The 13,919-nt window shown below is 39.3% G+C and overlaps 2 protein-coding genes across 2 annotated transcripts in view; one reads left to right on the forward strand and one right to left on the reverse strand.

Annotated features, from left to right (window-relative positions):
• The window catches only part of LOC137287157 (RNA-binding protein 42-like), a 54,943-nt gene that overhangs the window by 4,021 nt on the left and 37,003 nt on the right, over nt 1–13,919 (forward strand). Inside the window, exons 4-5 of the mRNA XM_067819323.1 lie at nt 2,298–2,963; nt 5,486–5,680. Of these exons, the coding sequence (XP_067675424.1) occupies nt 2,298–2,963; nt 5,486–5,680 (861 nt within the window). The remainder of the gene's footprint in view (nt 1–2,297; nt 2,964–5,485; nt 5,681–13,919) is intronic.
• Nucleotides 7,093–13,919, reverse strand: part of LOC137287166 (uncharacterized) — a 30,415-nt gene continuing 23,588 nt past the window's right edge. Inside the window, exons 2-4 of the mRNA XM_067819335.1 lie at nt 9,606–9,847; nt 8,917–9,018; nt 7,093–7,986 (exon numbers count right to left, since the gene is read on the reverse strand). Of these exons, the coding sequence (XP_067675436.1) occupies nt 7,871–7,986; nt 8,917–9,018; nt 9,606–9,846 (459 nt within the window). The 5' untranslated portion in view covers nt 9,847 and the 3' untranslated portion in view covers nt 7,093–7,870. The remainder of the gene's footprint in view (nt 7,987–8,916; nt 9,019–9,605; nt 9,848–13,919) is intronic.

The raw sequence follows: 13,919 nt of genomic DNA on the forward strand, positions 1-13,919 counted from the left end.
TTAAGCTAAGGTTGTGCCTTTTTCTATTTACAGATTTTTGGCATTTTCTATTTTTCTTGGTTTCCATGGAAACGTTTTGGTCCTAGTATAAATGGAGGGTGGGCTTTGTTGCTGGAGCATAACTCAATAACTGTTCAATATTTTTCTGCAGAACTTGGTAGATATATCAATCAGAGCCTGAAGTGCTGCCTTTTGCTATTTACAGGTTTTTGTGATTTATTATTCTCTCAATTTCCACGGAAACGTTTCGGACTTGGGCTCAAAAGTGAGTGGTATGTTTCGTTTCCGGAGCACTACTCGAAGAATTCTTAGTATCGTCAGCAAAACTTGGTAGATATATGTGGCAGACCGCAAAGTAGTGCCTTTTGCTATTTACAGATTTTGGTGATTTATCATTTTTTTGGTTTCCATGGAAGCAATTAGGACTTCGTCTCAAATGTGAGGGATGGGCTTTGTTTCTGGAGCATACCTTCAAAACTGTTCAATATCTATTTTCAAAACTTGGTTTACATATATATCAGTCAGAACTTAAATTGGTGCTTTTTGCTACTTACAGGTTTTTGTTATTTATTATTTCTCAGTTTCCATGGAAACAATTCAGACTTAGTCTCAAAAGGGAGGGATGGGCTTCGTTTCTGGAGCACAACTTGAAAAGCATTCGATATCTTTCAGCAGGTCTTGGCAGATATATGAGACAGATATTGAAGTGGTGCCTTTTGCTGTTTACAGATATATGGCATTTATGCTTCATGAATTCCATTGAAACAATTCAAACTCAGTCTCAAAAAACATCAAGTAACTGTCAGATGATTTGTCCTTTCAAATATGTGGGGGCTGGGGGAATATGTCATCTTCTGATGACTCTTGTTACTTGTGATGATGCCTCTGTCAACTGAGACACTATTCTGTATATCATTGTTGTACATGTGTCGCTGTTCATGTGGATACATGCAACAAGATTAATTGTATGGCAATTGCAACAACATTGCCTAAATTAGTTTATGATGGTTGAAAAACTTTCAGAGTCACTTCAACAGATAATATTCAGTCTGTTTATAAATACGTAACTGAGCACCCCTCAGAATCTATGTGTCTGCTTATTCTTGTTTTTGCAACATTTCTACTCATCAAGACACATCTACTGCATACCAATAAGCTACACTAATGCTTAGTCTCTGAATATACATAATTTTGAAAGTAACAAACTAACCCATATAAATTGAAAAGGAGACCCAGGGAACCAGAGATTCAAAACTGGAGGAAATCTAGACTTGCGTAATTTAGACTTTAGCACTGCAGAGAGGGCATGGAAGATGGGGAAATATTGTGGTTCAAGGACTTTAGGCCAGACTAACAATGAAACTTGGACAATTCATTTACATATTCGCATGTTCAGTGGTCAGCATATGTTGTGATCTTCCTTGAGCAACTAGTATTGACTGCATGTTTTTTCAAACTACACATGCAGCATAGTTTGTAAAGCAATACATATGAAAAGACCAACAGCATTACCTTCTCCATTTCAAAGATCAAAGTTGTATATTATTATTAATAAAAATAATATTCATTCCTTCTTCCAATAGTTAGCAGTGTCACCTTTCAACTTTTACATGTCATATTCAAACGTGTATTGTGACCATGTACCAGTAATTTTACATTCATTTCTTATTTTGTCAAGAAACATCTAGCATCAAATCAGAATCCATTGTTTTATCAAATTTTATCATCATGTGTAATACTGTGATGGTTAGCAGGGTAATGTTATTTTCTGACTTTTATTTGGAACAATAGTACATATATATAATGTATTCTTTTCTCTGCTTACATGTAAATAATAACAAATAATTGGCTAGGGAGGGTGGAGATAGCACACATTCAGGACTGATAATAAGTTATCTCCCCTTGATTAGCTCATTTGCTCTGAAAAAGAAAGCTTCAGATTTCACCTCAAAATGTTTCTGTTAGTCAAGTAAGCTCTAAAAGAAATGGAGTAATCTCTGAAAAAGCTTATGTTATTTTTTAGTGTCTTTTAGCCTTCCATTTCTAATTTTTAGGAGCGTTTTTTTTTTTTTTTGAGATTGGCATTCTCTCACTAGTTGATTGTACTAAGCAATAATAATAGTGCATATTTACATTGCTATGCTCTAAAACGTGCTCTTGGCGTTAAATGTATGATGTATGCACTAATTGTATGATGATGTTGCATCAAGTTTTACAAACAACCAGATGGTAAAGCTACATGTTTCTCTGACAGTTCCCGTTAATACTGGTATATCATGTGATGTGTTCTGTTTCAGTGTTACAGGCTCCTCCGCCTCCTCCACCCACAGGAAACTCAGGATCATCAGATTCAGGCCTTTTTCTCCCACCACCACCTCCTCCCCCTCTCCCAAATGCCTCACCAGCATTTGTCCCTCCACAGCTGAGAAGCCGCCCCTTAGCCCCACCTCCAGGAAACAGACCCCCTCTGCCACAAAGACCACCAATGCCTCACAACTACGGACACCCATCAGTGATGATGAAGGGACCCGCCATCAGACATCCGATGCAAGGTCCACCAATGGGTCATGGTCCATATGGTTACCAAGGTCACGGACATCCAATGATGAGACCACCTGGATCAGAGGCAACAATAGAAAAACCTAAAGTAGTGTATTCGGCACCTCCAGTAAGGAAGTTCCCCAAGCCTGATAAGAAAAGTGAGACTTCTGTGACAGAGACTACAACTGTTGTAGGTGAGAGTGGGCCTGTGATGCCGGTAATGGAGAGCATGGGAGAGAGGCTCCACATGGAGTATGAGGAGGCGGGGACAGGGATGGGCATGCAAGGCATGGAACTGATGGAACAGGAGGCCGACATGGTGCAGGGCTCAAAAAAGGAGAAGAAGGAGAAAAAGAAGAAGTTTATTCGGACAGCAGCAGGGACAGTATGGGAAGATCCAACTCTTGCAGAATGGGATCAAGGTGGGTGGAATTCATAAGATGGAACAGTTTTACATGAGAAGTTACAATAGCAAAGGCTGTTGAGGATTTAATTTACTTATAACAATTATTTAGTCTCATATTATTTGGTTGCAAGTCTGTTTGTTTGCCAAGTTTTTAAATACTGTAAACCGGAATGTTCTGTGTCAGTTTGTATTTCATGAATTTTGCATTTCTCTTTCCTTCCCTTCTCTTCTCAAAAAATACTCAGCGCAGTAATATTAACTCTTTCAATGCCAGTCAACCAGATGCATGTACTAATTATAAAATGATTTCTCAAATAACATGTATGGTTATCTATTCCCGATATGAGTGGCTTTCCGCTCACAAAATGGGAGACATAAGGCAAAAATACCTCCGTTCTGGAAGCTTCGTACCAATAACATGCAAGGCATTATTTTATGGCGAGTGTCGTTTGAAAGTTATAGACATCAACAGTATCAGTTTGCCAAGAGTAGTTTTGCATATATATGAAGCGATTTTATTGGATAAAGATTGGTTTCTAATGATGCTTTTCTGCCTTAGTCTGCTCTGAAGACTGTCATTGGTCAGAATCATGCATGTGCCTTAGACAGCCAGTCATATTACAACAATGGATACCGTCCTCGTAAACAAAAAACATTAGATTCAGGTGAATGTGTTGTGTAACATCATGCTTTTTCTGAACGTTTTGCGTGAAAAAAATCACTACCCATGGTATATTATGGAAGAAAGTGCATGTGTCGTGCTAATTTATGACCTTTGAAAAAAATGCTTCTTGCGTATATTTTAGCATTAACCATCATGTCTGAGTGGGAAATTTGAGGCGAGGAGAGCTGAGATGTTACTTGAATTACATTAAACAATCTCACAAAAAAGATGGAAATACTACTCTTGCAAAAGTAATATGTCACAGAACAGGCTGGGGTTATGTTGGCACAATATTTTCACGGCGCAGAATATATCTGGCTTATAGTAGGACATAACTGAAATTATGTCCAATCGTTTATTCTATGGAAAACACTAACAATTTAACAGCTGAAAATTTATGTTGATGTTTAATTACAATAAGTTCAAACTAATAACAGTTCATAAATTGGAGATACCCCTAAACACAAAAAGGGACAATCTCCTTAGTGGTGCATATGGCCCCCTTGAGCTCGCACACAGGCCATTCAATGTTGCCTCATTGAGCTCACAAGAGTCTGAAAGAGTGCCTTCGGCAAGTGGTTCTACTCAGACACCAGTCTCTGTTCCAAATGGGAAAGTGTGAGTTACTGTCTACCTGCAGCAATCTTATTTCCAATTTTGTCCCAGAATGTTCAGCAGGAGCTATATCTAGAGTGGCTGGATGAGTTTGGTTCCTTAGATCAGTGGCCCAAATGTCACTCACGGCCTTCCAGTACGGGGATGGCAACCCTGGCTCAATTTTTTGACACTTTAAAATAAAGAAAACTGTTTGTAACTTCACATCATGCCATGACTCAAGGATGGTCTGTGGGAGAATGTTTCAACATCAGGGGCCATTGCCAGCAACACACCATTTCAACTCTTGAGATGTTAAAAGAGCATATATGGAATTTCTTTGATTGGCATTTTACAAGTTGGGGCACACAATATTCAGTAAAGTTTATGGAAAACAACTTCTTTATTTCAAAAGTGTTATGTTTTGATAGAAATTCTTGCTCTGTTGTCAAGCAGGACAATCTTTATCTAAACGTAACACTCACAAAATGAAAGAAGTAGTTATCCATGAAGTTTCTTCTATATAATATATGAAGCTGCTGATCACCCTTCAACAGGACGTCCACTCATGTAAATACCAAGTCTTGACACATGGATTCTGGTGATCCATTTCCGCTACAGACTGTAGTGACCACTGCTCAGACAAATCCAAAACTTTAGTTATATCTAACTCTGTCACATACCAATTTTATCTTTCCGTAACCATTTTTATTATGTCTGTCAACCTTGGCTTGGTTGGGGACTGTCTTGAATGAACATTTCCTGTGGTGATTGATGTGACGCTTTTCTCTCTCTCTCTCTTTCTTTCTTTCTCTCACACACACACACGCAGGCAGAAAGAGAGAGAGAGAGAGAGAGAGCAGTACTGTACTTCAAGCCAGTCCTGGGTAGAAATCCAGCTTTCACAGGAAATTGTAAATGTCAGTCCTCTTATGTTCTCATTATCTCCACAAAGAGGCGACTAACGGGATCGGGTGATCAGGCTCGCTGACTTGGTTGACACGTCATCAGTTCCCAAATGCACAGATTAATGCACATGCTGTTGATCACTGGATTGTCTGTTCCAGACTCGATTATTTACAGACTACCGCCATATAGGAAGAATATTGCTGAGATTGGCATAAAACTAAACTCACTCACTCACTCCATGCCTTCGATCCCCAAAACGTATCGCCAAGATTGCCCAGGTCATATAGTAAACCCCTCATATCTAACTACAATCATTTCACCCATAAAACTTGTGGTCATTCACAGTTTGCATCATATATACTTTATTTCAGATGACTTCCGAATGTTTTGTGGTGATCTTGGGAATGAAGTAACAGACGAACATTTAGCTCGGGCTTTTTCCAAGTATCCGACATTTGTGAAGGCAAAAGTTGTACGAGATCGTCGCAGCAACAAAACCAAGGGATATGGATTTGTTAGTTTCAAGGACCCCAATGATTTTGCCAGGGCAATGAGAGAGATGAATGGTAAGTGTGATGATGTATTTTTTTTCTCTACTCATAATGTATGGAATATCAGTCAGTACTTCCTTCAAATGGTAAGTGACAGTGGGAAATTGTGTGACTGTAGCATTCTTGCATATCAACTGTAACTGCCCATTATCAACAAAGTTATGGCTTGAGTCTGAATCTAATTACATAACATTCAGAGACAGCCATTCAAACTGCACTTTTGTCATTTATGTATTAGTGAATATTTGATTGGAAACAATCAAAAAGCAATGTTATTGGTGACTTAATAAAAAAATCCTCATTCAGGGATACTGGTGTGCTGTTCTATTGATGTGTCTGCCCAATATGTCAAGACTCCCATAACCAGGAAAACAAACGAGAAACAGTTTGATGATGTTGCCTCTATATATTACTTCAGTTACATCTATGAACATCGTTAACCAGTATATTGCAATATGAATATTACATTTCTACTGTCAGCATATGATTAGATAAGTACATCCAGATAAAGCTGTGACATTCCACAGATGCAAAATGTTGCAATGGCAGTGTTTGCTTGTGAGTTGAGCTTAGACATTTCTTCATTCAGAAAAGATAAAGGTAATGTTTCCAGCAGTGATGTTAGCTGAGTGAACCAACTACAAACCCAGAAACCGGGTGCGAAGGAGTTAGTTGTTCTGTGGGAAACTGTTCATGGCACTGACCACTGACATCCACAGTGACGTCTGCTATCATGGCTACGTTTGATTACAAGAGGCAGACCAGACGGGCATAATGAAGTCAACACAGTGTGGCGTGATGCAAAAAGTTTATTTTAAAATCTGATAAAGTACTGTTAGTGCCTTTGGCCTTTTAGCCAAGTGAGACAGTGATCTGGACTTGCGGTTGAAGAGTTTGATCATCACGCTGAAGACCCACTGAAGATTTTCCACACAGGTACAATGTGTGAAGCCCATTTGTGGTGTCCCCACCATGAGTTGATGGCATTGCTGGAATATTGCTAAAACTCGTAAAACAGCCTAAAACTATACTCGTTCACCTTAGCGAAGCAACCTAGATTATTAGTTAAAGAGTTAGGTAATTGCCAGATTTAGATACCATAGGAGCAAACCTTGACAACCCCAAGCCAAACTGATTCTCACACTCCAGTGTAGTTGATTCACAGCATACCTGCTTCAGACCGGAGTCTCTTCACTGAATCCATCATGGTGGCCTGAGCAGATTTATTGTTGTTCATGATGGTTGTGTCTGCCAGGGAACAGTTGTTGTGCTGCTCATGACTCATACTGTCATAGTTGGTGGTGTGTCATGTACACATGCTGCCTGATTGTAATGATCAGACAATGAAGAAACCAACTTATTAACACCTGATAACACTTGTCCCTGGGAAAAGAAGGACTGACACCTTAAAAAATATTGCAACGGTATGATCGTACAGATTATTTATTGTCCAATGTGAGTTTACAGATACGGTGGTCATATGTGTAACATTGAGAAGCAGGTAGACAGACAGACAGACAGATGGACTGGATGTACAGAGATGTGACTGTGTAAGGCAGGAGACACATTGAGCGGCTGCAGAGCATGTGCACACACACACATGAACTATCGGAATGTGACTATCCACAGTACCAGTAGAACCTGTGATTGCCTCACTAGGGGAGATACATGTGGGTGACACAGTCACCACTACACCAAACCAGGTTCAGTCAGTCAGTCGGTCAGTGATGTCAGATGGTGATAAACTTACAGGCTGCTGTCAAGGTGTACTCAGAACATTATCTGTTTTGCATTAGCAAGTCTTCTCAGCAGTATGAAATATGGAACACTGATTCAGAATTATAACATTATTATAAGGGATCACATTATACACTGGTGTACAGGCTGGAATCTTTTCGAATGCAAACTGCTGTTTAAAGTTTATTCTACACTGTTCGCAGTGTCTTTGGGTGGTGGGGAATGGGAGAAAGTTTCTTCCAATTTTATCAAAAGGAAGTTATTGTGAATTAGTGATTGCGACATGTTCAGGTTACTTATCATTTTGTCCTGTTGTTATATTACTGACTGCTGACTGATTGTCCAGACAGGGGCTTTGGTCCAGGGGTATATGGTGAGACATGGTGATACTATAGGTCAAGGTGGAAGGACGGTAGGGAGTCTCTGGTCTCCACGATGAGCAGTGTGTGTCAACACTTGTTGCTATGCCTATTGTGCCCCTGCATCCCGCTTCTGTTTGCTGGCTTGGACACTGGCAGACCGTCCAAACTGTTGTTTGAAGGCAAGGTACTCGTCAGGGAAGTAGTGTCGCACCCACACATTGTCTGCAGACAAAGATATACATTATACTTGAATTAGAGGCATACAGTTGAGAAGATTATTTCCAGATAAGTAAATGGGGGTCTGTTCCACAGCAGATTATTGCAGTTTCTGCTGACTTAGCACTCCTAACAAAATAAGATATGATGCAGATGCCATCATTATGATTTGGTTTGGTGTCATCAACAACACATTGTTACATCTACAGTCGAAACCCGTTTACTCGGACCCCACATATCCGGACACCCCACCTTCCAGACGATGGTTGATTTGTTGATATACATACATGAATGTTCTTTCTTTCACTTAATTTACAGGTTATGCTAGTTTGATCCAGTTAACCGGACGTCTCTCTATCCGGACGATTTTCAAGTGAAACCAAAACATCCAGATAGATGGGGTTCGACTGTATGTGATTGTGGTGTTGTCAGTAGTGTTGGGAATTGGTTAAAGGGGCTAAAGTGTTTAGTGCTTCATTGCAACCATTCATAGGAAATTATCGGTTAGTGTCATTAATTGAATTTTCATGTTACTTGTGTTAATGTGCAAAGGTTTTAGGTTTTTTTTTGGCAAATTGCACAAAATGCATTTGCAAATTTCTCATCTTGAAAGGATTACTTTACTGGTATGTCAGAAACATAAATTTCCTGGAGTCTTTCAAATAAATTCAATCGTAACTTGAAACAAGCTTATAGTGCTAATGAAATGTACATATACTGACATAGACAAAACCAACCTTGCGAAAAGTATGTCTTCCAAAATTGTTTGTGTTCGATTAATAGAAAACATGATTGACTGCTTGGTTGTTTAGTCACTGTGACTAATCTCAGATTATTTCAGTTAATCTGACTTCCACTGACATCACATACAGAGACAGAGAACAATACATCCTGACAAAACATATATAGAGCCTTTTGTGTCTGTGTTATACTCACTGTTGGCAGACAGCATGTACGGGAGAAGTATGCGCCTCAGATAGGGGTCCGAGTGCCAGCTGGCTGGGCCCCATCGTTTACCTATAGCACCCCAGGACCGACCTGCAACACCAGTACACTGATGACATGGCTGCAATACTCACATTGGACAATGTTCTTTTTATCCCCTTGCCAACATCTCAAATACTTCAGCATATTACAGATCTACACAAGTGGTTTAATTAAGTGGAGCCATGATAATGCTGGCATGGCTGTATCATCCAGGTGTGGTTTATGTAATACACTGTCAGGTGTATCAGCCATTACTGCAGGGAGATGTGATATGACAATGAACGAATACAAATAATTTATAGTTTGAGATGTATTTTGATGATGGCTTTAACTGAAATAATTGAAACTTTCAAAAATATTCATAGACATCTGTGACAGACAGATATGTGCTCAGTGCTCCATCCTCTGATCAAATGACAGTGGTTTAAATCCTGGGTTAAGCCTGTTGTATGTGAAATGCAGACAAACGTTGCAGCATCCCATGCAAAATCCATCTTACATAGTCAGTGTAGTAGTTTCTGCAAATGCCCTTCGTCTCATTTTTGCAGTAACCTTTCTTATGAGCTCTTCCTTAGTAAGTTTTGCAGTGTGTAGTACTAGAGCAGAGCTACAGAGTACAGGTGTACATAAGACCTCACCTGATGTAAAGAGGTAGGGCATGCTGTAGCTCAGCTTCTGTCCGCCCTCGTCTTTCTCCCTACTGTCACTTGCGTCGCTGGTATCCTCATCAGCTGTCTGGCTGTAGTCCATGTTGGTGCATCCCGCACCCCACCCGCTGCAACGGAAGAAGCTCTGGCGGGCAGCGCGGGGAAAACCCATGCACAGTGTCAACACACAGCACGCTACTGTCACCACAAACAAGTTCAAGGTCACGCTCATCCTGTAAAAACAGAAGTAGAAATGTGCATGTGATAGAAGTCATTCTTGAACTTTAGGTTGGTTGGTTGGTTGGTTGTTTAACGCTACACTCAACAATATTCTATTTATATGGCGGTGGGCTGTAAATAATCAAATATGGACCAGAAAATCCAGTGATCAACAACATGAGTATCATTCTACACACGTGTCTCACAACAAGCATGGTTTAATATAGACTAATTCAACAAAGATCATCACAGGTCAGCTTTTGGGTTCTGATGGATCACGTAAAACTGTGTTGGTGGTATTGATGCAAGTATTGGCCAGATTATCATGACATTTAAGCAGCAATGAGATTGAAACCTAATAATCTAGATAGAATTCACAGAGTCTGATATTGTCAGTATATAAAACCAGTGCTTTATTTCAAACAAGGGGCGGTGGGGTAGCCTAGTGGTTAAAGTATTCGCTTGTCATGCTGTAGACACTGGTTCAATTGCCGACATGGATACAATGTGTGAAGCCCATGTGTGGTGTGCCCAGCCATGATATTGCTGGAATAATGCTAAAAGCGGTGTAAAACCAAGCTCACTCACTCACTCACTGTTTCAAAGGCCCTCAATATAATGTGACATCATGCTACAATATAATGTTGACAATGGCATGGAAGTGAGCTTGTGGTTTTTCGACCAGGTAGAGAAAGAGTTTGAGTTTGACTCTTGATCACCAACCCTGATAAATTTGATAAAAACATTGTCAGTTACAAGTTGTAGTTACTACCATATGATACCTGCAGTGCACAGTGACTTTACCTATGAAAACTGACTAGTCAGACAGTGTTACAGTTTTTCAGTACAGAGAAAGAGTGAGACATGTACTCACAGATATGTCAAATGTTAATAGTTAGTAGACTTGTATCATTGTTTAAAATGTTTATTTAAGCTGGCGAAAACTAAAGGTTATTGATTTTGGAATTATTTTTATGGTGTTGCTTCTTGAAATTTCATTTGGCTTGTAGCTTAAAAAGTCACAAGCAGTTTTTTGAAAAGTTCAGTTCAAACCCTGCTATATTTGACCACTCTCTAAAGAATACTGTGTATTCATGAGTTGAGAAACCTACAGAAATGTTTCCATTTTCTCAGTTCTCAGCTTCTAAAACATGCCAGTCAAACAATGTGTCAATCCAACCATTGTTCCTGTGGCAAGTAATTGAAGCACAGAAGACTGCACAAAGTTGTAGCTCTTTATGTTGGCACAATTTGTAATTTTGGATTCAAGTTTATAGTTTCACAGACCAAGTTATGGATCTATTCACATTCTAATTCACTGTTATTGACAAAGTGACCTTTTCAAAGTATTGCAATATTGACATGTACTAGCTTTACCTTTCCACTCATTAGAGGATATAATGCTTTTTCTGATAGCATGATTCTATAGAAGCAATCCCACATTCAGCATAACCTCAGGATAGCTCATACCTCTTGGGACCTCTTGGTACTTTGAGAATTTCACACAGTAACAGTGCAATTTACATGTCTGTCAAGTTGTTTCTTTTTCAGAGTGTTCTGTAAAGAGTCTGTATATTATGTGTATCATGTAAGACAGATACAAACATAAACAAACCTCAAGGATACATGAGCCCATGGGCCCCGATTGACCATTGAACAACATATTTTTCTTACCGAACACCTCAGTTTTAATTTTGAACTGTCTGAAGCACTTCTGTTGAATGCGAGGCGAATTGCCATTTTGCAGATGACACAAGGTAAACAGATTTAGAGTTATCTCCCATCCATCGATTTTCAATAGCAAAACATCGGTAATTTCCATGCTTCATGCGTGATTCAGTGTTATTTGAGACAAAGAAGTACTACCATGAAGCACCAAAAGAGTTTGGAATTTCCGGTGGTGTACATTGAAAATAATACATCATCTGTAAGCGGGGTACATTGAAAATAATAGAATAGCGCTTAGCCAATCAAAGCGACATTCCTATGTGAGGTAAGATGATAAAATATTATTTGCAGTTGTAATATGCTGATGTCAGTTGTGTTGAAGCAGAGGACCACTCTGGGGTTTTCTCTTTTGTCCTACACAACTGATGGGCTTGCAGATAAAAGTCTTTTACTGAACAGTCACTATCTGTTGCATGAGTATGACGTTTTTCCAAATGTGCTCACAATTTATTGTTTATGTCTGACTTATCAAAAACACTCGAGCTCGGGGATTTATGTAATATTTTTAATTAAATACTGATCATATGCATATTAGAAAAAGAAATTGTTCATCGAAGTTTGATAATTCCAATACTTTTCTACCTGAGCATTCAATACTGTAAATATCAAAGATGGAGATATGACATATTGAGTACATATACATTATACAATGAACTGAACTGGGACCTGTTATTTTAGGATATCCCATCAACAATTGCCTCAGAACAGGGTTACAAAGAATTGCCTTTGAGAACCTTTTGAATGGCCCACCCTGAAACAGCCATGTAGACTTTTGCGTGACTGGTGCATGGACACATTGCCTATCTGGTGATTGTGACTGTAGTACTTGGAAGATTGGTTTATGGGCGGGGTCCAGCACCTTTATCATGCATGTCGGTGAAATGTGTCTGCTTCCTGTCATCAGAACGATGATAGCAACAGTCAGGACATCAGTGCACTTGCTACCTTACTCATTGCCAGGTAGGTTGGGTGTGGTGCGCATGTAGACCTTTATATATACTAGAATCAATTCCTTATTTGTCATAGTTAATATTTGGTATATTTTCTGCAGATTTTCAGCAATATTTGGAGACATGTCAATAATCTGTGTTTTGGTAATTGAGATTGTGACCTAACAAGACTGAAAATAGATTTCGTGTTGAAACCCCATACTTCTTTGTGTCATAATCATCAATTCATATCTCAATTAGCCACATCAGTAAATGTTTTCCCTCCATTGACTTTTGGCGAGTTAGTGGGAGATGCGTGGGTGATCACAATATTAGACTTATTATACTTGTTAAAACAGCAAATACTTCATGTAATTATTCTTGCAAAACAATTTGTCTGTGTATTTCATTTGTTTTCTCTGATTACCATCTTTCAGCTCAATAAAAGTGACAAAGGGTGGAAATGTATTGATTTCAGTTGTCAACTAATATATCTTCATGTCTGACCACATCAGAAATACCTCACCACTGAACACAGACCTCATCCATGGTCTATCTCCATCAACCTTGACCACGTCAGAAATACCTCACCACTGAACACAGACCTCACCCATGGTCCATCTTCACCAACTCTTGACCACATCAGAAATACCTCACCACTGAACACAGACCTCATCCATGGTCCATCTTCACCAACTCTTGACCACATCAGAAATACCTCACCACTGAACACAGACCTCACCCATGGTCCATCTTCACCAACTCTTGACCACATCAGAAATACCTCACCACTGAACACAGACCTCATCCATGGTCCATCTTCACCATGTCTGACCACATCAGAAATACCTCACTACTGAACACAGACGTCATCCATGGTCCATCTTCACCAAGTCTGACCACATCAGAAATACCTCACTACTGAACACAGACCTCATCCATGGTCCATCTTCACCATGTCTGACCACATCAGAAATACCTCACTACTGAACACAGACGTCATCCATGGTCCATCTTCACCATGTCTGACCACATCAGAAATACAGTCAAACCCCGTTGTGTCGAACTCGTCGGGTCCAAGGGGAAAGTTCGACTTATCCGAGTGTTCGACACATCCGTCAGCATTGAAAAGACCAAGAACCAACACGACCACGGTGCTTAACACATCGTTATTTTGCAGTAGGATACACATACGAACAATATATCTTTGCAATAAACGTTTACGGCAGTATTGATCTTTAAATTGCAACATCTACAAATGTAAATCAATTCAATCACTTTATTCGTCATGGCAAATAAATATGCATACAAAAAGATAAGAACAAGAATAATTTAACAAACTCACAAGCGATCCCATTTAGTTGACAGCACTAATTCATTTTCAGTCAGTATAAAAAGTTGTATAGTTCATACAAACGGAATCGGAATG

This window comes from Haliotis asinina, chromosome 1, assembly GCF_037392515.1.
Source record: "Haliotis asinina isolate JCU_RB_2024 chromosome 1, JCU_Hal_asi_v2, whole genome shotgun sequence".
In the NCBI taxonomy this organism is placed as follows: domain Eukaryota; kingdom Metazoa; phylum Mollusca; class Gastropoda; order Lepetellida; family Haliotidae; genus Haliotis; species Haliotis asinina.